This window comes from Gopherus flavomarginatus, chromosome 7 (genome assembly GCF_025201925.1).
Source record: "Gopherus flavomarginatus isolate rGopFla2 chromosome 7, rGopFla2.mat.asm, whole genome shotgun sequence".
In the NCBI taxonomy this organism is placed as follows: Eukaryota; Metazoa; Chordata; order Testudines; family Testudinidae; genus Gopherus; species Gopherus flavomarginatus.
Window position 1 is genome coordinate 29,691,998 of NC_066623.1, and position 25,422 is coordinate 29,717,419.

Below are 25,422 nucleotides of genomic sequence, written 5' to 3' on the forward strand. Positions count from 1 at the left end.
ATCAGGTTAGCATCAGCATGGATTTTTAAAAACTAATCTTTGGGGTTAACACCACACAAACGGAAAGAACTTTTACTGTAAGGATTAGTGCAATAAGTTGGCTAGCGTGCATCATGACTTTAAACTTCAGTGCATGTTCTACCCATGTTGCTTTTCATCCAGAGCTGAGAGATGGAGAAAAGTATTTTACATTCCAAGCAGCTGCAGAACTCCTCAGCTCAAACAAAACTAGGCTCTTTGGTTAGTGAAAACAAAGGACAATTCTCCAGAATGCAGCATCATCTTCTTGTGCTCAAGAGGGCTGACTGGCAATTTAGAATTCTTGAAATAATCATGAGCTAGTCAGCCAGTGTAACAAGTAAGCGTTGAACTGAACTGAACTATCAGGCTGAGTAAGCACAGCCAGGATGTATCAATGTATAATACCACCAAGTAGCAATGAATTGTTCAGGAATGCAGGAACCAATATACATTCCCAAGGTAGGAAGAAAGACAGTTTTGATGTGAAAGTTTACATTGATGTTGTCAGGGTCATACTTGTTGCACAGCCTCTATTCTTCAAGGTTATCAATGTATGGCCATTTATGAGTTGTACATTTAAAAAATGGCAGCTACATCAAAATTTAGTTATACCACAAACACATTTAATCTTTTCTTTACAGGTTTTCCTCTACAGGAAGAAGAGCTGGAGAGCTGGTCTCATCATGTTCCCCTACTGTTAAGTTATATGCAACAGTACAAAGTATATCAATTACAACAGCAATTTGTGATGCTACATATTGACTAAGAGCAGCAAAAAGAAAAGAACAATGGAGGCACGACTGAACAATCTGGAGTTATTTATTAGGAAAAAGTAAGACAGTACTGTTTCAACATTCATACTGAACAGTAACAAAACCAGAAAACTACAAAAAAGTAGGTCCATCATATTAAAGTTGGCTTATGGCAATACAGTACAAACAAGTAAATTAAATCCAAACCTCATTTATGCAAGCAAGCAGTAAAGAGTTATATACAGTTTTGATGGGGATGGATTACATTGTAGGCACAATCAATTTGGCCAGAATGAAAATACTTAATTACATTAAATCTATTCTGTACATTCAATAATGAGCTATAAAATGAAAAAAATAAATTAAACAATTTACAAGAGATGTACTACAGTTTACATAAAGATATAATTTAATAAAGTTAATACAAATTTGCAGCACATTGTACTTTTTACATCATATCTTCAGTGTCAGAACAGTAAACAAAAACTCAGACATAACATAAGTACAATACAATAGAATAAGGCAACTAACTGAAATGGCTCTTATGGAGAATATCCTCCTCACATGGGTTTGGAGTTTATGGATTTGCTATCCTTTTTGCTAAGGAACTAAAAACTCTGAATGTACGATTTGGTCACTAGAAGGCCTACACATGGTAAGAAAATTGCCTAGCAATTAAGAGATAAAATACATATGGTTAAAATGACAAATGTAAAAACAGATGGTGCTGACTATCAAAATACAAGAGACAAGTTTTTGTGTATGTCCCATCTCAATCTGAACACCAAAGTAACACAAATTTTCAGGTTTTTGGTACTGCAAATTTATTTTTTTCCCCCCAAACATTGTCATTTCCTACAAAAATCTGTTTAAAATGAGTCTTTTCTAATGTTCAAACTGAAACCAATCTGAAACCAATGCTTAAAGACTTCGTATTTACAAAGGTCTAAAACATCCGTGCTGAAGGAATAGTGAAATTTGAACAGATTAAAACTGTTACTGCAGATTAACAATTCAGAAACCCTATTTCAGTTTATTTTATGGATAGGACTACTTAACAAGTTATACCTTTAAAATTAACTTTAAATACTCACAATTTTCAACAAAAATGGTAAATCCTTACAGTAATGGCTGTACTTTTTGAAGTGCTAACACAGGACACATGCATGCTGAGCCCACAGTAGTTGGTACTAAAACTTCATCTACTCTAAACAGCTACAATGACAAAGCATGGGAAAGTATAAGATTAACATCTAAAGCTAGTTTTAAGACTGAAATTCTAGAAATGGAAAGTGATCCATGACATAAAATGCACAAATTGAATGTAATCTGCTTTACAGAAAGCAGCATAGAAAGCCAGCCCCATGAATGTCTTGACTTTAATGAATTTCAATCCAAATATATAAAAAAGGAAGCTCAACATAAGGCCATGAGAAATCTTTACAACTTGACAAACTTCAAGTCTGTCAAAAGGACCAGGCCGTAAATATTAATTCTATTTACAACTTATTTTGATTCTAAATTTTTCAATTGATTTAGCACCAACAGCAATATGCAAAGTAGCACTACAGTTTTCCCCATCTGAATGGCTTTTTAAAAAGAATCTTGGGGCCAAATGTTTCATTACTGCTAAGAGTAGTTCCCATTTAAACCAACAGACTACTTAGTAACTAAGACAAGCAGGATTTAGCAGTCAGTGTTACAATAATACAGCGATACATGTCAGAGATCTAAGCAGGTAAACATCTTGGAAAACAGGCTTGTTTGCAGACTTTATGTTCTTTATCTTCAAGTCTTCTTTAAAGGTATTATTAAATTTTAGAATACTGGTAACAATATTTGGAATATATTAACAAGAAAAGCCAGATACAACTGATCAAGGTTTAGTAATATGCACTTAAGCATTTTGTGGACTATAAGTGGGGAAATTATCTCTATGCTGTGAGAAGACATCTTAGTGCCCCCCTTCCCCCTACCCCCCCCCCAATCAGCTCCATATCAAACACAAACTTCCATAAGCTTCATTAAGTTTTTGCAACAATTAACCCACCAACTCTATTCTTAATGAGCTGAAAATTTCCTGCGCCACACTGCTTTAGCCTGAAGGGGAAGAATTTTATCAAAATTTATCTTTAACTGTATTTATAAAACAGTGCTTGTCGACCTATTTCTGTAAGAGACAAAGCTAGGTAATACTTCGTATGATCCTCAATATTGTGTAAATTCCTTAATCCAAACAAAACCCAACAACTGTACACATTGCTGGTTTTCTAAATACCCGTATGTGGGAAAGACGGAGAAATATCTGTTTCATAAGAAGAACATGAACGTAAGAAATAGTCAGCTTGACTGCACATTAAATTAGATGCAGGAGAAAGTGGGTTACACCTATTTAGCTGCATTGGTTCAACCTCAATACTTGTTTTGCTTGAAGTAATCAGTAACAAGACCATCTTGTCTCCAATTCTGTTATGAACTAAACTAATCTGTCTCCTTAGGATACCAACAATTCATTTACAGAGGTTTTATAATGAATGAGATATTTACAGAACAGTAAAGGCATGAAAGATTATATGATCAATAAACATAAGACGACACTGATTAGTCTTTAAAGAGCACAACTTTGCTCTAAGGGCAAGCACTTTGAAATACTTTCAAATGCTTAACTCCTACAGCTATCCTAAAACATTAGGAAATATAAGTTATTGCCATAGTTATTTAGAATGGGCCAGCTTCTTAAAAAAACACTCCCAAAAATGTGGTGCTTTATTAAATATCTACACTGGCTCAGGTAGAATATAAAAAATTGTAATATAACAAAGGCTGTTTACCCTCCTCACACTAAAAAGGCAAGGAATACCTTACATGTATATACATGACGTATATTACCAACCACCTGAATGCAATAGGAATAGAATTTCTCAATACAACTAAGTATTAGTTGAAGAACCAGAATTGTTAAGATTTTCTTAAGTATCCCTTAGAGATTGAAAATGGGTAACACAGCCTGACTTCCAACTCTCTTAATACCAAAAATTTAAATAGCACGGCATGTGGTATTGACGCTTCATAAGTGCTTTGTTGCTAGATGCATATCACTGCAAGCAAAACTCTTAATGACAAAAAAATGGAAAAACTGATCTATTCAGAGTCTTTACATTCCCAGATTCTAAATGGAATGATGCTTTATAGAAAAGTTGTTTATACAAGTGGCAATACTATTAGAGTCACTAAAAAAAAAGACAACAGAAAAACGCAATGCCAGTATTCCAGATTTGGTCTTAAATTTAAAGGTCCAAAATATGTAGCAAAAAAGAGTTCCTTAAAGTGCAGTTACCTTAAGCCCAACTAGAAAGTTGTTGAGACTGGTTAGAGGTTTGTTAGCCATACCAACCAGTCCATAAAATCTTCATATAAAAATGAAGCATCCAGAAACAGCCTGTACTTGTGGAACAAAAAACAAGCATCATTGCAGAGACACAATGACATGCTAAACATTCTGACATAATGCATGGACAAATCCCATTGGGGGGGAGGAGGGAAGAGACAAACTGGTAGGCAAAACTACTCCAACAAAAAAGTAGACTAGCTTGCCATGAAGATGGGAGGCCAGAAAGCTCATACTGTCTTCTTGACTGGTCTAGTGGCTCATCTAAAATGCTGATACAATTATTGTCCACATCTACAGTAAACAGTCTGGGGTGACAAAAAGTATTACTGGTACTAATAATGCTCAAACATGAAGTTGCAGTGCAAGTAAAACTAACATCATTGGCATCACATGAGAAACTGAAGGCACTAGTCTGGCTGCTTGATCTGAGACCCGCTACACTGAGAATGAGCTTTGCCTTTTTTCTTTCAAGGGGAAAACCTCTACTTGAAGAAAGTGGTTCCCTCTTTGAGAAGTCAGCATTAGCCAAGAGGATCCACAAGCTTGCAAAGAAAGGTGTTGCACTTCTTCTGCTATAGCATGTGACAGCTTGTTTGAGTTCCTTTACTGTAAGGAAACTCCAAGTAGCATTGAAACAAAGGAATGCCAAACGTCAAAGTAAAACATTGAAGATAGGAAAGAAATTCATCTACTTCAGCAATTCCCTCTAAAGGGAGCCCTGGTAAGGTTCTTTTGGTCTGTATACAAAGGTCTAGATGAAGAAATTTAAAGCTCCTTTCATTTGTACTTACAATGCTTAGTGACCCCACTAAAGGTCCAATCAATCTCTGGAAACTCTTGGATGACAAAAAGGTGTATTTGTAAGTTTTTGGAAAAAAATAACCAAATAAACCTCAGCAATTGTGCCTGAACACTCTCCAGCGAAAGACCAATAACCCTCTGTTACGATGGATCTCAAGGGGTGCACTTACAGGAGAGCTAGAAAGCTCTGCTGGTAGTCTCTGGGAGAATGGTGGGGGGGTAAGAAGAAACAACCAAATTATGCAGAAGGAACTAAAAATAGGCCAGCCAGACTTTTTCCAAAGTTGAAGGAAAGAAATATATAAAGGTAGGACATGCATCTTATTTCTCATGAGAAATACTAATAGCATATGCAATACAGCTATTCAAGAATTACTTCTGAATTTATTCCGGTGTCCATGTTAACTTCAAAAATGTATCATAGGCTACATCAAATTAATATTTCTTGAATTTATGAAGGTCATGTCTCTCAGACTGCCTTGCTACAGAACTGGAAAAAGAATATTTTAGCTAAACTTACTTTCAATATCTTCAGGTCAAAATATACAATCTACGAAATACTGCTTCAAAAGCAACTCTCAGTTTATGCTCCAGTAGTACAGGATGTATATGGAAGAAGTAATCTATGACAACAGATATGGACTAGCTAACATGTTTTTTGCCAGACTGCATGACGTGTTGCTGAAGTATTAAGTCTCCACCCCTCGGGAAAGGCAAGCATCTGGGGTGTGAAACTTTGTATCAGACTAATACAACCTGCAGAAAAATAAGTCTTCAAATAATCTCTCTGTGAAAAGTTCAGACAAGAAACAAGTCTAAATTACTTCTTCCTATTACTGGCTGTTAATGCAAACTAAACTAAGCTACTAGATTTTACATTCAGTCATGGTAAAACTTCTCGCAACTTTCATAAAGACACACTTTACCCAAGCTGTACCAACTTGCTTCGTAGATTGATGCTGCCTTTGCTCAATGATAAGCATAGTTCTAGAAATGATTCTATTTCTTTCCAGACTGAAGCCTCAATTTAAAAGTCCTCACAACGGAAATTTAGCTTAGGTACTCAGCAGCAATGACAAACTATATTTGAAGTTGGCATTGCGCTGGGTTGAATGAAATGGCCTTCTTCTCACCCCTAGAAGAGTCACTGCACTTCTGGCCTTAGGAAATTTTCTGGAATTCAACTAAAACAAAAACACCCCAAACCCCAGAAAAAATTAATTTTTTACTTACTATTTTCAGTCCCCTTTATGCATATTATGTGGAAAGGTAATGTGGCTAAGAAGTTCAGATGCCACTGTAATGCAACATAGCAATGTTCTCAAATACTCACTCTTTTACTTGATTTAGAGTCATATCCATTGAAAAAACAGGTTTAATTCCAACATATGAGTTCTAGTCAGATATAGCTTTTTATGCATATACAGGAAATACTTAACATTAATTTACTTACTGCAAAATTGGATATTTCTTCTGAGGTACACACACACACACACACAAATACACTGACATACACAGCTGGCTTGACTTCTGACATGGTCTTTCTAGTCCAAAGCCTTTATCTCCTGGCAGCAGCAACACTTCTCACAGTAAAACAATTATTGTAAAATTTAAAATAGTCTGAGAACACAGTATGTAGACAAAACAAAGGCTAGTCTCAGAATATGGAGTTTATCCCAAGGCCACGGTTTGCAATAATGGGAATTGTTTAACAAAGTATACTAAACACTGGTCCTTCTGACTCTGCAATACAAACTCTGGAGCTACAAAAACAAACTTCCAATTCAAAAACAAGATAAATTAAAATCATCCACCTAGATTTGAGACTATTAGAAGTGAAATATCTTGTTTAAGATTAATGAAATGAAGGACTAAATGTTTTCAGATCGGTAGAGTAGGGACAGAATTTGTACAAGCTTCCTCAAAAAGATATGCCAAAGCAACAGAATTACAAGCTGAAATAATTTTAGTTCCAGGCCTCTTTTCGGTAGATATACTCTGCAAGTTTTGTGGTGACTTTCACAAGTAGAGGAGAATGAAATCAAAATTTTGTGATTTAGAATGTAAGGTCATGGAATTTTGGAAGTCAGATGCCTTTTCTAAAGGCTTGCTGTTCCTTGAATCATGAACCTAATCCAAAGGGATCTTCCCAAAATACCATATCTACCTTTCAATAAATGAACTGAACAAATGTAAAGCTTCAAAAGAGTACAGATATGTGGAAATGCAGTACTGTATTTTCACTTAATATACGTGCTAAAAAACTAAATTAGATATTTTCCCATTAGACATTAAAATTCTGCAATTACTGGAACATATTAAGTGCTGTAACACTTTATGCTGTCATACTGAGAAATGATCTTCTACACTACAAAGCTTTGCTTTCTGTTGATGGCACTTTGGTGTTTTCAGGTCAATTGTCTTAAACACACAATTCTGCTCTTAGTACAATGCAGTAGTGAGACAAAACACACAAATATCAAAATAAACCACTTTCACCAGATTATCTGCAAAAGATATTTGCTCTGCACTAAAGCTTCATGTTTAAGTCCACACTATTGTAAAGGATGGACACCTAAAAGGGCTGGAATTCTCTTTTGGAAGCTTGTTTTTCAGAGGATGTATTGCATATTAGAAGTTCAAAACTGGCTACAAGCACTGGAGATCATAAGGCAAAATCCACAGGTATTTCACTTAAAAATGCCTTACACAGCAAGATCCCATTTCCTTAATATGGTAACATCCAGCAGTTTACCACTTAAATTTAAAAATAACTGCAGCAAAACTGCTGCTTTTTTTCCTTTGGTTCCCGTTGACTTAAACAATGTAGTAGTAATGCCAACCAAGTGGAAAACAATTCAGTGTAGTGGCATCTGGTACTTCAGCTGAAATTCGGCAATCCAAGAAGAGCACCAACAGCACCAAAGTATCCCTGTTTAAAAAAAAAAAAAAAAAAGCTGTCATTCCAAGTTTCAACTACCACATTAAAATTCCGCATTCAGAAATACCCTTTTTAGCCACAGAAAGGTACTTGGAAGTCTCACACTAAGTATGAAGAACATACATTTGTAATATACTGCCTTGTATCTGACGTACTAAAAACATAAAAAAAAAAGTATTTAATTTTGTAAACAGCTAGCATGCCCTGGGTTAACTGCCTCCCCCTGCTCCCCTCACACTAAAGCCTATATATTACTGAAAATTATTTGTTTTCATTTGTTTGTAATAACAGCTAATGTATTTCGAAGGCACATATCAGTGGTATCTGAGCACATATACCAAAACCGAAGGCTTTTGAGAAGAGCCTACAGAGATGCTGGCTGATCTTTGAACTTCAACATTACCTCTGAGGCAGCAGTTCAGCACTTCTTATTTCAACTCTCCACCTTAAGTTTCTCAAAGGTATTCTTCAGGCCTGAACAGAGCCAGTTATACTTTGGACTGGACCTTTAGGCTGCATGTGGACAAACACAAGAACCACCTCTCTATCTGTGGAAGCAAGAATTTTCTCCCCCATGCAAGACAAAAAGACCACCATCATGGTCCCCCAAAAATCATACCTTAAAATCTACTCCCTAAAAGTCCAAGGAGTAGAACTAGCAAGGAATTTCAACTACTCACTACTACTATAGATACTACCATTTCTCCCACCTTATGCTCCCAACGGAAATGAAAACCTGAATACTGGGAGTAGAAGAAAACATCAGATACAGACTGCCTCCATCACAGCAGTCGCATTCTGTAATTCTATAGAAGTCATATTAATTTTTTTCTGTCCTCTGACATAGAGGCAACAACTTCAAACCCTGCTAGAGCAAAAAAAAATGACTTAAATTCTGACTGTCTGCATTCAAGCCCAGAACATGTCCTCTCCTAGTAGGAGGAATTAGCTTATGTCAGCAGAGGCTGACCTCAACCAAGTTAGCCTCCAACCACCAAAAAAGGTAGACAAATGCCTTCCCAAGAATTTGGACCATTCACTACAAGTATCAGTTGTGGAAGAATTAGAAGTCAGGGTGGCTTCTAATCTTTCAAGATATGAAAGCAAGCTAATCAAGAGCAGCCAAAAATACACAATAGCACTTTTAGCTGCCAGCATCCTATATCCCTCAGGTGGGCTTCAGAAAGGTACTAGTAGCTAATACTCCACCCATAGACAAGGAAAGAATATCCACATTCATTCTGTTGGACCTCTCTACAGCAGCTGGTGACAAACAAATATCCCTGTATTGTCCCCAAGAAAGTACAGGATGAAAGGAAATCCCCGAAGTCCTGGGACCCAGACTGAACCCAGAGAACTGATATAGGCAACTATTTCTTCCCGATGCTTACCTATAGAGTCCCAGAATACCAGATTCTAACCTCCGCATGAAATAGATATATGAGAAACTGTTGGGGGAATGGCTGAGACAATCTGAGTTAAGTGCCTGTGATATATATATATTACACCTAGCTCTACATCTTCCAGAATTTTCAATACCTCACTGAAACAATATCTGGATTAAAAAGAATTTGTTAAAGCTGAACCTTGTAAAAACTGAGATGATGCAGGTTGAAACAGGGAATTGAACCGTATTCCCTTACATCTTCAACTCCTGAGAAAATCTGCCCTCAAATTAATACAGTCCATAACCATTTGAATCCATCTAAATGCTAGTAGCTCCTGTGGAAAAATGACTATTTAATTTAACTGACCAGAAGACTGTCCCACCTGAATAAGAGACAGACCTGGCTACTTTGATTTATGTATTAATTCCTAGATAAGTTTCAATAATTGAAATTGTGTGGCTGAAGCCAGATACCCTGAAATGCTTCACCTGGTAGAAAGCAAAGCAAAACATATTCTGATGCCTTCTTTTGTGTTGGTATCCCATTCGAAGTCCCCAGATGGGAGTGGCACTCGCTACTGCTCCCCCTCCGTAACTGTGATATGCTGTAATAGCTGTTCCATCAGAACAATGTAATGGTCCACACACAGGATGTGGCTTACTAATACAGAGGACAGAAGCAGACTCCAGAATTCATTGATGCAAGAAAATTACTACAAAATTAACTTTTCACAAGTAAAGTCAAAATCCATTCCTTGGACTTATCTTGCCTTCTATTTCTTTATGTATACTCTCAACCACCTACACAAAACCAGCTATTTCTCTATAGGCTAGGAAAAATAAGACAAAAGTGATACTACTGTGAGTTTTATAAATATTTGCAAGGTGACTGGATATTACAGTTATGCGGTCATTTAAAATAGGTATTGGGAATTAAGGATAAGGCACACCACATATGTACATGTAGTGTCCTTTGCTTACCTCATGTTCTAGGAATAAGGCCTTCAGCTGGCCTTTTGACCAGTAATCCAGTGCATATGCAAGAAGCTTCATTGACAAAGTGTTCACACGCAAAAAGTTACCAACAAAGACAACTCTGTTTATTTTCTAAAAAAGGAAAGAAAACAGTACGAGTGTTATGACAAGTTTCCTCACTGTCCAGTCTGGCTTTAAAAAGCCAGGACGAGAAGAAAACAGGTTGTCACAAAAAGGTTTAAATATTGAATGCTTCAGAGTAGAGGGGAAGAGTACAGATCCTTAAAACAAAAGATCGAGACTTACAAAAAAACTACTGTAATGTAATTTGAAAATATCAAAGTATTTCAAACCACGGATATAGCCTAACTAAAAGTCCAACTAAAACAAATGTACTTATTCTTGGTAGAGCAAGACTTAATGCCTTCATAGCCCTGTACAATGCTGCTTGATCCATATGCAACAAGGCAGCACTGTAAAGAAGCCGAAGACAATGAGACATTCCAGATGTTCACTTCTTCTTCAGCTGTTAATGAATGATGGTAGAAGTCAATTTGAAGTGAGACTCCAGAGTTCACATTTAATATGTACTTTTAGTTTAGTGTAGTTTAAGAATTTTTTCAAAATTTTCATTGCATTTTCCAGTTATGGGGACATTGAAGTTGAAAATAAAGCTGACACTCACTGATGGCAAGATTAAGCTCCAATAACTGAAGGAGTCTGAGAATTAAGTATATAAAAAACACAAGAATGCTTTACTAAAGTTCTAACAAAATGACTGATGTGAATATTCACATCCAAATTGTTCCAGAAACTTGTGCAGTAGGACCAGCCACTATCTATACTCAAAGGACTGACACTTGTAAAGATAAAGGTGTGGGAAGAGCAGACAAGTTCATAATTTAAAAAGGTACAGAAATACAGTTTAAGCACCCAAACAACCTGGGTGTTAATACTGGACAGAGGTAGGAAAAATCTAAATACAATTAAGGTTGATTTTGATGCCTCAGCTATTTATTCTCTTACTTTAAGGTACAATAACTTGACATGCCTAGGTTCACTATGCTTAGCTGTAGGATAATGACAACATTCCCTGTAAGGTACTTTAGCATTAAGTTACTGGTATGTACTCTCAACCTTATCCCCTTCATAGATTATACTAGGGTTTGGGAGGAAGAGGGTGGGGGCAGAAAAAAACAAACAAACAAAAAAAAAACAACCAACAACTTACTAGCCTGGGGCAGATATGAAAGAAGAGGGAAGGGGATCACCAACTGTGATGTCAAACATAGCATCCATATGCAAAAGCCATCTTGCCCACTTCCTATCCTGGAAAGTAAAGGTCCTTGAATTTTTAACAGTGCTGTCCTGGAAGACTCCAAGCAGGGTCCATATTTCACACAGGCTTCTGGCTACTAGGTAACTATTAAGGAATCTCCACTCTAGCTCAGTTGCTGAAGCTGGAAAAAGCTCTCTTCTCATCCATAGCTTGCTGGTGAAGGGAAATGGGTTTCCACTACCCTATACCTCAGCAGCCACCATTTGGTCCTTTTATTACTAGTTTCAGTGTCTTCCTGTGTTGATCAATGCTTCTTGGCTGTCCACTGCTGTATGGAGCTTTGAGTACCCATAATGAAAATGAATCTCAAGTTTATCCTGATGCTATCTGGCAAAGTTCTGAGAAGAGGAGCCTCAGGAAGAGAACACCAATTTCACATAAATTAACATTTCAAATGTTAATTCAGAAATAATTATAAGCGTAACTTAAAAAAAAATAGCTAAAATTCAGCCAAAAACAAAGCCTTTTCACCACCACTGTTGATCAGAAAAAACATTTTATTTGCCACTACAAAGTAAATTCTCAAGCCTTATGAACCTTCCCAAAAGGTAATAAAAGTATTCTGACCTGATGCCAAGTTAACAGAACCAAACGGCCTCAGCTAGGAATTTGATAAAGGACGTGAAATGGGAAAAAAGAAAAAAAAGTGTTTTATACTACTAGTCCTCTGAATGACTGAAAGCCATCACACTACATGTATGAAATGTTTTGATTTCCCTCCCCCAGCTCACCCTCTGACTAAAAACATTTACCTCATTTACCGCACACATCCGTGCTATAGACCCAATATTATTGGTGATCGTGACCAGTGTAGCTCTAGCCAGGTCTTCTTTACGAACAGATTCTCTCTTCTCTTTGTAGATCATATTCCCAAAACTGGAGAGAGAAAAAACAATACAAAGTGATACATTTGCGTTTACAACAAGTTTAGAGTACAGTTTCCATGATGTAGTGGAAATTACATCTCCTGTTTATCCTCAGTCTTAACTGACCCCCTTTTCAAATGATCATCGAACACAGCAATTGGACCATTGAGATTGTGGATGGTTAGGTATGTATCTGCATCCATTCCTTAAAAAGAAATATACTTCCTCCAAACGTTTTAAGACAATGAGTTAAATCTTTCCGATTACCCTACAGAATTCCATTGAAGGAACACCTTAAGTCACAGCTAAACAAGATTAGTCTGCAGCACTAGCTAGAACAAGTAAAGGTAATTCTGAACCCTGACTGATGTATTCTGCAGTTTCTGAAAAGTCAGCCTCACTTCTTCACTAAACAAAACTATTTTGCTCCATTCTTGCCTTTAGGTGCCACTGAGAAAAAGATAACCAAAGACAAAAATGTCAAGTATAATAAAATAGCCCTGGGGATTTAAAGTGACTACATAATCATAAGAATCATACAAGTTTACTGATGCTGCCACAATTCTAATTTTCCTAGGGCTTAGGAATTCTGCCCTGCTGCTGGCCCTACATCAAGCCAGCAACTTCAGCTCATATACCTAGTCAGTGTTTGGCCTAATCACAGCCTGTGGTCTCTTTCTGGGAGAAGACACAAGAACCCTCATCCTGTTCATATGGAGTGGCTGAAGCAAAACTGGGGGAACATGGAATTAACAGCACTGTTTCCCATCTCAAGCCCCTCTGAAATTAAAGACACTAGTAGTTTCAGAAGGAGGGAAAAAGTGAGTACAGGAGGTATACAATAGACTCCAATTGAGGGCAAATAAGAAAAATCAGAAGTAAGATCTCCCTGGGGAGTGGCAGAACCTATTTAAAGAAAAAGAAATGCATGCAGTCATAGAAACGGTCATTCAACTTGGAGGGATACCTCAGTGGTTTGAGCATTGGCCTGCTAAACCCAGGGTTGAGAGTTCAATCCTTGAGGGAGCCATTTGGAGATTGGTCCTGCTTTGAGCAGGGTGTTGGACTAGATGATCTCCTGAGGTCCCTTCCAACTCTAATGATCTATGATTCTATACTTCTAGCAGGACTGATAAACCCATTATTTGTTCAGACTAAATGCTTGCTTCAAGTTTATTTTATTCTCATTCTCCAGTTTCATCATTCCTCATTTCTGCTTCCAAGAACACGGATGCTGCTCCATCAGCCTCCAACTAACGAGCAAGCTGAACAGTGAACAGAGTAAAATACTAACCTTCCGCCATTGGAGGACTGCCCAATTCTCAAATTTGCTCATGGCATAATTACCCACCATCCTGAGACAGGCCTAAGACTACTTTGCAATTATGAAATCTTGTGGTAGGCTAGCAACAGTGTTTGACAGAAGCTAAGGAAATAATTGCAATATGAATGACTGAATAATAAAGTAATTAAACCAATGACTACAATAAGATCACCAAAAATATTTTCCCAGTCGAAGAGCTTTTTAATGTCCATTAGACAGCAAGTATAAAAACTACACTAATTCATCTAGTGCCCACTGAATGCTTCTGAAATGCTGAATAACTGAAAAACAGTGGTTAAATCAAAATGCTTTGCCTGGGTGCCTGACTTGTTAACCTAAAAAAAAAAAATCAAAGTGAGGAAATAAAGCCCAGACAGGAAGAGCTGTTGTAAAATGGAGAAGAAAGTTGTCAGATTAAACAATGCTCTCAAAGATCCCAGCCACTAAAAAGGTTTGACAAACATTTTCATTAATTTTTATTTCCTCTTTCTATGCCTGACTACCTTCTGACCTCTGCATAGTCTATGCAGGAACTTGTTTGTTTCCTTTAAATCTACACTTGCTGTTTTTTAGTTTTTCAGGAATAAATTACACAGAATGGGACTGCCTTGGCATTCTTTCTACCTAGTAATCAACTACTACTATCCGATTTCAAAATGTTCAGAAAGGTTAGCTGTATGTATTTTTAAAAACACAGAAGTAATGTAATTGAAACAGTAAGACTGCAAAAACTGTTCTGCTAATAGATACTGAACACAGGTCTCTTAAAACCTTAACACCTCAGTCTTAAGACAAGACAAGGTAATACTTCCTCATTAACAATTCATTATAGTTAAGACTACATTTTAGTCACAGGTATTTTTACTAAAAGTCATGGACAGGTCAAGGCAGTGGACAAAAATTCACAGGCCCATGACCTGTCCATGACTTGTACTATACACCCCTAACTAAAACTTGAGCCAGGAGGCCATGGGTGCTCTGGGGGAGGGGAGGGGGTGGAAAAAAAACCAGCAGCAGCGCATGGCCTGAGACTGTTGCTGGTGGCAGGAGGGCTGGCAGGCTCCCTACCAGGCTCCTCGCAGCTCCCCAGAAGTGGCGGGTATGTCCCTGCAGCTCCTAGGGGGAGAGAAGGCCCAGGGGACTCCACGTGCTGCCCCCGCCACAAGCTCCAGCTCTGCAGCTCCCATTGACTGGCAACCGCAGCCAATGGGAGCTATGCTGGTGGTGCCTCCAGGCAGGGACAATGCCGAGAGCCCCCTGTCCCTCTGCCTAGTAGCTGTAGAGACATGCCTGCCACTTCTGGGGAGGACCACCCCCTCCCCACACCCTGAGGTAAGCACTGCCCCTCACCCCAACTCCCAGCCCCGAGCCCCTTCCTACACCCAAACTGCACCAGCAGCAGTCGGTGTGATTGGCCCAGGGGCTGCCTGATCTGCTTGCACCAGCCTCACCAGCCACTGAAGTAGTCACGGAATCTGTGACTTCCATGAGAAATCTGGAGCCTTAATTTAGTTAAATAAGCGAGTCTCTTGCTTACCTAGAGGCTACTGCCCATCCTGGCAAGGCAAAACGTTCATAGTCCCCTCCATAAATGTCCCGGACAAGCTTATCAGCATGTGTACTGTCCCCTTTGGAAGCCATTTCAAGAGCTTCTTCAAAACTTTCACAACCAGTCAATAAACTGCATAAACCTAGAAATGTCCCTCCACCTAAACTAATGAAAGAGAAAAAGAATGACTTTTAAACAGCATTCTCACATTGTGCAACTAAATAATCTATAAATGCATTCCTTCAAATACTGTTTTGTCTGCCTTCTTGCTCACAGCTTAGTATTGCTTAGCAAAGTTGTCAGTTATGAATCATGGCAACAATGTTAACACAGGCTTCAGCTTAAATGTGCACAAATATAATAAGATTGAGCTGCAAACTTAAGTAAACTCTTTAAAAATAAATGTGTGTTTGCTGTTTCAAGAATTCTTTTATGGTGCACCTAAGTTAAGGTATCAAAATTCATACTTGCAATAGGTAAGTGAAATAGGTGTGAGTATCAAAGTGCCAGTGGGAGGGAAAACTCAGATGAGGATGCCCAGAAGCATCCACATCTGATCATTGGCTTCAGGTCCTTGTTCCTCTTTCTGCATCAGTTCAGTGAACACTCATTTTTCTCCAGTAGAGCAGAAGAAACATGAGCATGTTGGAACAAAGCTGTGCAATCAAAAAAATGTTATAAACCTAAAACCACACAATACTGATATTAGTCGCCTGTTGCAGGCCACACAGCAGAAAAAAAAACCTACACCTTCTTAAAGCCATGAAGATAGCTTACAATTAATGCTGCTGGTAATTAAACAAGACATGAAATCAGTTTATCAAATGGAAAAGACATGCAAAAAAGTTATTTGAAAGCTTAAGAAAATATTAGGGTCATTATTCCATACAAGAATCATAACTTAATATTTCATGTCACTACCTTGTTCCAGTCACTCTCTTATAGCTGTCTTTTGAATGGACTGCTAAAATACTGACTCCTGAACCAATATTTACAACCAATAATGGGTATGGGTCATCCAAGTTAAAAGGCATCTTTTGGCATCTTTCAGGTTCTGAGGCATTTTCAAAGTAATAGCACTCTGCCTGGCCATTGAAACTGACAGAGTCTATATACAACAGGCCTTTGACAAGACAGTCAAGCTCATCCAGTTTGTGCAACTGGAGGTTTCCAATCTGTGAAAAAGGAAAGGACAAAATTAACAGTTCATGAACTAACTATGCGGGACATTTAAGTAAGCCCATTAGCATTCTACTAAAGATGGATGATGTTAGCTTTCCATGCACTTATGCTTTAAGCCATTGTTCAAAAATTACTTTGTTTTGCTAAGACCTACAGCAATTAGCAAACACTTAAAAATACCAAAGTATTTTATTAGTCAAATATCACATTTGCAAACCTGTGTACCTTAAAAGGCAAAACGCTCATTTGTAAGATACTAAAAAAGAAAAAGTTCCTGACTACTTAAAAATTAAACAATGCCCTATTTAACTTAATCATTACTTCAAGGATTGTAAGAAACCTAACCTGCAGTCTACCTGGCTTCCGTCAATGTTTAATACTAAAATGTTTCCTAACACAGAAACACTAATAATATATATATGTCCTATATATATATAATAAATAAATCACTTAGTACCCAGATGTCTCAACTCATTAATGTAATCTTTTAATTAAGATTTTTCAACCAGATCCATATTACTAATGCCAAATCTCATCTTCCTTTTTTTTTAAAAAAAAAATCTGATTATTAATAATACCAACAGAACATTTCTGAGGTTACTGCATTTAACAAGTAGTTACTTCGCCTTTGCATGTCAAAGGTATGAAAAGATTGTCCCAGAAAGACACTGCCTATCTTCTACTGCTAAAATAGCTGTGACCAATTTTGTCTATTTGTTTTTTTAAACAAAGACTACAGTACTAGGGAAGGTAGGCTACCTACTGTGCGAAAATCTTCTTCAAACTTATAAGCGCCACCTCCAGTGGCGCAAAGCACCGTGTGTAGTGTTGAAAAGTTTTTATTTCTTCCCATTTGGATAAAAGTAGGCAAATCATGAGTTGGGAATCGAATAAAGTGCAAGTTTCCCCTTCGGCCAAAAAGTGTCAAGTCTTTCAGTTCAAGGTGGACATCTCGAATACCAGTGGATCCATAGGCTATATTGGAAGTCAAATATTTGCGGATGCTCTTCAAGCTTTCAACTTCCTCCTGCTCCTCTTCTGCAGTGATATCAATAGGTTCAAAATATGCAAGTTTCACCAGTGTTCCCCCAATGTCCATGCCAAACCATGGAAAAGCTGTGGAGATGGAAAAAGTATTACATTAACACTGTGAAAAAGCCAAACTGATACATCACTTAAATTGATATTACAAAGACTGAATACTCTTCGAACTAGAAAAATTAATTCTTTGTTTTCTTCAATGCTAGGGAAGAATTTAAAGTTTGGAACCAGATAAGAAAAAAAGTGACGTTATCAGCCACCCCTTTGAAGTTATCTTTGCAAAATGTACTCCACTGGACCTGGTTAAAACCAAAATACGAAGTAACTTATTCCTCTTCCCCCAACTTCATGTGGTCTCCCAAGCTAATTCAAATCCACTAACACGATGCTCGAACAGATGTACTGTAAAGTATTCTACTCCCCACAGCCTTTTAAAGAGGACGTTTACCTAAAATTTTCCAAGACCCATTTTCTCCTGACCATAATACATTTAATAATTCTTCTGAGAAATAGGCACTTTTCCACTGATTTCTGAAGTACAATAGAACCAAGATAGCTAATTCCTGGAGATAAAAAAGGAATTGTTGTCTAGCTCTCAGAAACTGCAGAGTACTAGTATCAAGGACGTGTATTAAAAAAATATGCAAGATACTGAATGTTACTGAGTTTGGGTTCCAGCTAGTGTTTGTATACCTTTTTCCTCAAAAAAGGGAATTTCTTGTATGAAAACAGAAGTCATCTTTGTTAAGAAACACTGCCAATGCTACTGAAATACTGGTATTTTGTCTCAATCACATTTCCTTCACTGCATGTATTTAGACACCTACCAGTCTTTGGAACTTTAATTTGATTTACAAGAACGAGTGTATGCTTCTTGAATTCCCAATAAAAAACAGGCACAAAGCAAACAAACAAAAAAAAAAAAACAGTTGAGGGAAACAGAAAGCCAGCTTAAGATGAAAAGCTTCCCATTTTTCAACTTGGAACATTTTTATGCGAGTGTTACCCCCAAAAGAAAGCTGTATTGGATATCTACTCGCTATTGGAAGGAGGGTATTCTTGACACCAAATTACAGAGTTTAGAGAAAGATCAGATTTTTTCCTTCTACCTCATGTCAGAAGATGATAGAACCCTAGAACATAGTTAAGTCAGTTCTGGTCAATGGGTTTTAAAAGAAATTTAAAAAAACCTTTTACTTGTGAAAAGGTTGCAACCTTAACATAGGGAGGTTTTGGGGGGTTGTTTTACTGCATTTACCATGCAAAATGCCACTAGTTCACTGTCTATATTAGAACTATGAAACGTAGGTGAGAACCTTTTTCAGAGAGGTTTCTTGGTTATATAAACCATAATAATTTAGTTTATATGAAATTTGCTCCCAGGAAAAACAGCAGCATTTTGCTTTCTTACTAAGTGGGTTATATGCAGGGCACTGTAGGAGCCAGCTGTGCACCTTGACAGTGACAAAAATAGGAAAATATATCCAGGTTTACCAATCTTACAATAGGTCTCTAGAGCTGTAAGCAGGCTAGAGCTAGAACCAGACTGTTAAAAAAACAAAAACAAAACACACCAAAACAAACCCTACTCCTGAAGAGCCAACTAGTTGAGAATTTCCATACTGCTGGAGTCTTTGTCATCTTTTCACACTCTTGAATCCCTCACTCAGTAGAAGCTGCCTAAGATGGGCTCATTATGTGTATCTTTATTATGTGAAAGAAAATACAGGTAAGCACATATACATTTCCCCTTCATAGAATCTCGCTGTGGGTGCTGATCAGTCAGCAAGATTAACATACGGATGACAACAAGAGAAGTTCTGGTTCTAACGCTATTTAGATACAGTTTGCTCAAGCTCCAGGCACTACTTCCTGCTTGCATCACCACCTCTGGACCAGTTATGACACTGCCAGAGGATTTCACATCTAGTTTGTACATTTCCTTATACAAGGTCTATGACCTCTCTATATAAGACGTTGATGCATCTCTGAAATGGGGCATGCTCCAAAATGGAGATTTTCTTTTCACCTTATGTTCTACCTGATTCATCAAGGGAGTTAATTTTGAGGCCTTCTTGCCTTTGAGAGTGGTTTGATACAGCATCTACAGTGCGGGACTTGGGATGTACAAGAGGATTCTATGGCCATGACTGTTTCTTTGGATGAGTGGGCTAAGGATAGACTGATGGCAGTATGATCGCAAAACCAAGGAAAATCTTGAGTTGACTGAGACCACCTCCTCAACACTATGCTGGAAGTGTAATGGTTGTAGAACTATGCCTGGCTGGGGAGAGCTCCCAACCCTAAGATCTAGTCAGGGGAAGGAGAGCATTCTTGCCTTTTCCTTTTCTGATTTCTCTATTCTTCCCCTGAGCCATTTGGAAACGAGATAGAAAATTTCAGCTGTTGTCCTCACAGAATATACCTTGTACTTGTCCTTCTAAGGGTCCAATACACTTGGAAGCAATTGACAGAAAAAAAGAGGAAGCAAGCTGTTCTTAGCCCATGAGATTAGGTTTCGAAGACTGACTGCACGGGGCTGCTACAAAACAATGCCATCTATTCCTGTGATATTCTTGGGTGTTGGACTTCATTAGAACATTAGAAAACCAGGCAATGCTCAGTTAAGGTCTCTCCCACAAAGAAAGGTGAGCGTTAGAAGAAAGGAAACTTGCAAATATCAGGAAATGATAGTTAAGGTACTGTCTCAGACATATACAGCACCAACATCTTAAACATGAAAATGCAAAATTTCATGCAACAGCTTGAAAATCTCAATTTCAATTAGATAGCAATGCAAGAGCACTTTACAAAACACCTATATAATATCACATAATCTAGTTATTTAACTCATCTCTAAAATATGACTTCTAGCATAGATCTTGTTGGGTAAATAGGTTTTGTCTGTCATCAAAACTAACCCAAATCTTACTTCTAACCAGACTGCACTAAAGCAAATGCATAAGCATATACTTCAGTTTAATCAGCTAGTAGACTAATTAGTTTTTCCACTCGTTTTTAAACTCTTGATTATTTACAGGTTAAGTTTTAGGCAAATATCAATAGTACAATTTGTATATATAATCTAACTGCTGGGGAACAAAGATGAATTGAGAAAGTAGTTAGTTCAAATCTGTGTGTTTCCAACTCTTCTGAGTCAGATGGTAGAAAAACGGCAAAAGCATACATATTGAACTTTGATATTGTTTCTCTCCCAACAGAATGTAAACAAGCGTCCACATGTATATGAAAACTACATGACACAGAATTTGAGTTCTAAATCAACTTGCATCAACAGTACGGTTTAGTAGCAACATTTATATCCAATATAAATCTTATACACATTACATTAGTGAAAGAATTAACTTGCTTGAAGTTCTTAAACATTGAAAATGTTATCACTTACAATATATGAAAATTTGTATTATTTCAGCAGCTCTCTAACAAACTAATTTTTTGCTGTAGGTGTCCCCAAACTTGCCACATTTGGACTTGTAAACAACCCTCCTCACAAATAAGAACTTTGACTAGTAGGTGTGTCAGATGTTATCCCCTCCAGCTGCGTGTTGGAAGGCAGTAATCTTACCGTTCAGAATTTAAATCAAGCACCCACAAAAGGCAGCTCAGTGTCAGGAAAATTATTAACCTGAAACTTGTCTATAATAATCAAAGTTAAGCCTGTAAAAAAGAAAATGGATGACAGAAAATGTCACATGCCATGTTATCTTCTACAAAAATCCCTCTCTCCAGTCTTTCCAAGAACTGTATCTTTCTAGCTCTTAAATTACTTCTCTGGTTTTGTGATTAAACAGAATGTACAAATGCCTGTTACCAAGAAATACTTTCTTCTTACATAAAAAAAGAAGCCCTTTCCCATTCATTACAAGTTTCTCAGTCAAATGAGAATCAGTTGTGACTAAGAATGTCATGATATAGTTGTCTTAGCAACATCAGGTACATGAAAATCTTTCAACCAATAATTTACAGAAGTTACTTGTGTTGCATTTGCCCACAAACACCTTCACATGCCCTCTCACACTGCCCCATAGGAATTAGAAAAACTGTCAAAATCTGTAAAGCAAGTACCATCCTTTCTTTCAAATGCCTCCAAAAGTCACCTCTGCTGTGGTAAAGAAAAGCTGCCATCGAGCAATAGCTAGGCAGATGCCAAGTTATGACTACTGTTATTCTTTAGTCTTATTACATTTCTTTTGCAACAATTTCTACAAAGAAATCTCCTCTTCCATGACGGCTGCCATCTCCCAATGCTTTCAAAGTGGGGTTAAAAGTATGTTCAGCTAAGATATATTTTCAAAATCGTCAATGCATTCCACTAGAAAATGTGACAGTGTGAAGCCTAGTTGCCCTCAGAGAAAATCTTCTCTGAGAGAACTAGGCTTCACTTTCACTGTCTCTACCATCAGTGGAGATACACTAGTACTAACAATAGAGAGAATTTGTTGGTTTTTTTAAAAGCAAAAAACAAGAAGTGGGGGCATTTCTTAGAATTCATAACATCATTGTTAAAGCTGCAGAGGACTAACTGGGGTGCCAGTATTTTATTATAACCCCATTTACACTAGGAAATTTACCCATTGTAACCATGCTTTAATTGTGTTGAACATGGTTCCATATTGTCTACACTTGTTCTTAATGCTTTTTAACCTATTTCACTTGATATCTGTTAGCAACTGGCGCATCCCCTTTTGTAAGCAAGACTTAGGCTTCCCCCCACCCTTACACGCTATTTGCTCAGTAAAACACAGTTATGTACTGACATATCCCTCAATATTTACTGAATATTTACTGTCTAGTTATAAATTTGGATAAATCTGATACAGTTGATCTAATTCTCAAGTCCTTATTCATGTTCTTACTCCTTACACCTAATAGTTAGTCCATTGACTTTGACTGGGTAACTCATCTGAGTAAGGGTTGGAAAATGGTTCCAAAGACCATGGGTCACTTGCTGGTGGATTCTCTGCAGCTTGAGGTCTTCAAACCACAATCTGAAGACTTCAATAACTCAGACATAGGTTAGGGGTTTGTTATAGAAGTGGATGGGTAGGATTCTGTGGCCTGCTTTGTGCAGGAGGTCAGACTAGATGATCATATTGGTCCCTTCTGACCCTAAAGTCTATGAGGCCACTTAAAAAAACTGAAACTATTGTTGCCTGTTCAGGTATCAGCAAATAAAGTGACACATTATATATGTACACTTTTTAGGATTCCCTATATATTTGTATGACTATGAAAAAAAAATTAACAGCTTAGAGTGTCACTTGTTTTCCCTTTTGGCCATGAGCGCTAATAAATTCATCAGTTATCTGTCATAAAATGAAGAATATCTTCAGGCCAAACTTAAAATTCATTGATTAAATATATATGAAGCTTTGAAGTTACAGACCTAAAACAGTTAATTCTCATGTTCAGACAGTTTCAAATTGTTCAGTGACACCATTAAGACTTGTCACTGATGATCCCCTACAGCACTTGTGCAACTCAGAGGTGCTACTGAAATTAACAGTTCATACCAGTTATGTTCAATCAGACTAGCATTGTTTTAAAATATTGATCTACTATAGAGGTGTAGCCCATTATCATAGAGACTGACAGCACTCCCTGAAACTATTTCAGTTTGGAGACAGCATTAGAAGAAAACGCTCTGTTCAGAAGACATTTTCTAAAGATCAGTACAAATGTACTGTTCACTTGAGAACAATTCTGCAGTGTACTCAGCAACCTTAGTTTCCACTACAATATGGGGTAGTTAATCTTTTTCTAGTGCATAAAATAAGCGTTAAGTATTTTTCTTAACTTAAATCAATTTTATGCTTTTAACCCCCTTTTATAGCCTTACTAATACTTCTTCCATGATGTGCATATTTAATAGCGTTTTATCACATCTGTTCTAGCAGTAGGGTGCTGACATTTACTATATAATTTTTCAACCATTAAGCTTTTTTAAGGGGAAAACACACACCCACATAAGATAGCAACTTTAAGTAAGTGAATGAATGTCACAAACAGGAAAAGGTCAGGCTGTTTTGAGTTTGCAAACTTTAATTGTGTTAGTTTTAAGCAGTACATTTCAGCCTGTGATATTCCTTAAATTTGACCAACAGAAAAGGATAATCTCTAGATGGGGACTCAAAACAGGTGGACTTGGCTTCCAGCTCAGAGAGACCTTCTTAGTGACTCAGCTGATCATTCATAACATGGGAATACTACTATTCACCCACATCTCGTAAGTTCATATGCTATGGTGATGAGTGCTACCCAAAAGCCTTAAAGTTCTGTGGGGCAAAGACTATCTTTTCTATATCATGGGTGTCTAGTACCCAGTGTAACAGAGGTTTTATCCCCAGTTGTGAACTCTAGGTGCTACCACAATATAAACAATAATGAATAGTAGTAAGTGTAAGAAATATCATTAGGACTACACTTGTGAAAAGAGTACTTAAAAAAAGCTAATGTTACCTTGTAACACTGATTTATTCTTTAAAATATGGTTCTCCTTCTGTGTTCCCCCACCCTACCTTCAAGAAGCTTTATAAGGCACAAGAATATCCAAGTAACTGACTGGCCACTGACATGCAACTGCTTCACAACTTGGACACACTGATGAGTTATTAACAGAATAAAGTCTCATGCTCCTCACCCCCTCAAAACATAATCCCTGTCCTTCCTTCCACCTGCAAAAAGCCCTCCCATCAGAAACACTTTATTATGTAACTACTTATGTAGCTCCCATCACATGGGCCTCCCATATATTTAAAAAAAACCAAACACGATTTTAGTTGCTAAAGAAACATGATTTCAGAGCTCAGCTGATTTTCTAGAACAGCCAGCCAAGAGCTGAAGAGATTCACATAAATAGAAAACTTCTGTACTTATAAGCAAGATCAATTTGACGAAAGGGAGCCCGATTTTACACCAGTTTTTCCAGCCCACCCACAAAGGGAAAATAAACGCCTCTTCCTTCCTAAATCAAAGTGTGTAATTACACCCAGGCTCACATGGTTTCTTAGCATCCTTGATCTTCATGTCTTTGCAGTTGCAGTAGCTCTGTGTAGCTTCCTCTCCTGATATTGGTGGGTGCGTGGAGCAGGAGCAGCACCTCTGAATGGGTCTCTTTCTCTCTCTCCTGATGGGGCGGGACGCGTCAGCAGCTTGTCAGGGCTGGGTCTCTATCTCCTGATCTGGTGCGTCGGGCTCGTGGGTGGTAGAGAGCAGCAGAGTTCAGTCAGTGGGCGTCTCCTCAAGGTCTGGGATAGCAGCAGCACCTGATCTGTTTTTCTAGTTCAGGGGAAGAGGCACAAGCGTGGGGGCGGGAAGAAGTGTCTCCTCCCTAGATTAGGCTGGTAAGGAGTGTCTCTCCAGGCTGGGTGGAGTAAAGAGGCAAAGACCTGGCCCCTGGAGCCCGGGCAGGGCTCCGTTAGGAGGACCCGCCTCCTCTAGGCGACGGTGGCATCAGTTCTAGGGCAGTGCAAGTCCTGCTGGGGTGGACACGGCTTCCCTCTCTGTGGGGCTGCTCCTGTTTGCTGCTGTTGCGGCGGCACGACCTACGTGGGCTATGGGTGAAGGGGGTATGGAGGAAGAGGCGTGTGCTCCTGCTCGCAGCACCTACGGCTCAGGGTGTAGCTTCTCTAGACGGGTGTGGCGGCAGGCCTGCGGCGGAGGGGAAGCCGCTTTCTCGAGGCGGGTCCTCTGCCGCGACAGGGCCCTGAGGCGATGGAAGCGGGTCCAGGCAGCTGGGAGGAGAGGGGCGGCCCCACTCGCACTCCACCTTCGTGGCCGGGGCTCCGGATGCCCCACTGGGCTCCCAACAGCACAAGATGGCGGCCGGCACC

General features: G+C 38.2%; 1 protein-coding gene across 5 annotated transcripts; it reads right to left on the reverse strand.

Annotated features, from left to right (window-relative positions):
• Positions 1-822: 822 nt before the first annotated feature.
• Positions 823-25,209, reverse strand: PANK3 (pantothenate kinase 3). Of its 5 annotated transcripts, XR_007775516.1 has the most exons (8): positions 24,589-25,209; positions 17,292-17,644; positions 16,268-16,521; positions 15,335-15,511; positions 12,360-12,483; positions 10,275-10,400; positions 8,310-8,419; positions 823-7,897 (listed from the first exon to the last, which is right to left on the reverse strand). XR_007775516.1 is itself a non-coding variant. In XM_050962774.1 (7 exons), exons 1-7 carry the CDS (start codon positions 24,614-24,616, stop codon positions 7,847-7,849), a joined length of 1,113 nt encoding a protein of 370 aa, XP_050818731.1. In that variant the 5' UTR covers positions 24,617-25,209; the 3' UTR covers positions 823-7,846. The 5 variants fall into 5 exon arrangements, 4 of the variants coding, with proteins under 4 accessions (XP_050818731.1, XP_050818734.1, XP_050818732.1 ...); XM_050962774.1 differs by lacking the exon at positions 8,310-8,419; XM_050962775.1 differs by lacking the exon at positions 823-7,897 and having other exon boundaries at positions 7,908-8,419.
• Positions 25,210-25,422: the final 213 nt, after the last annotated feature.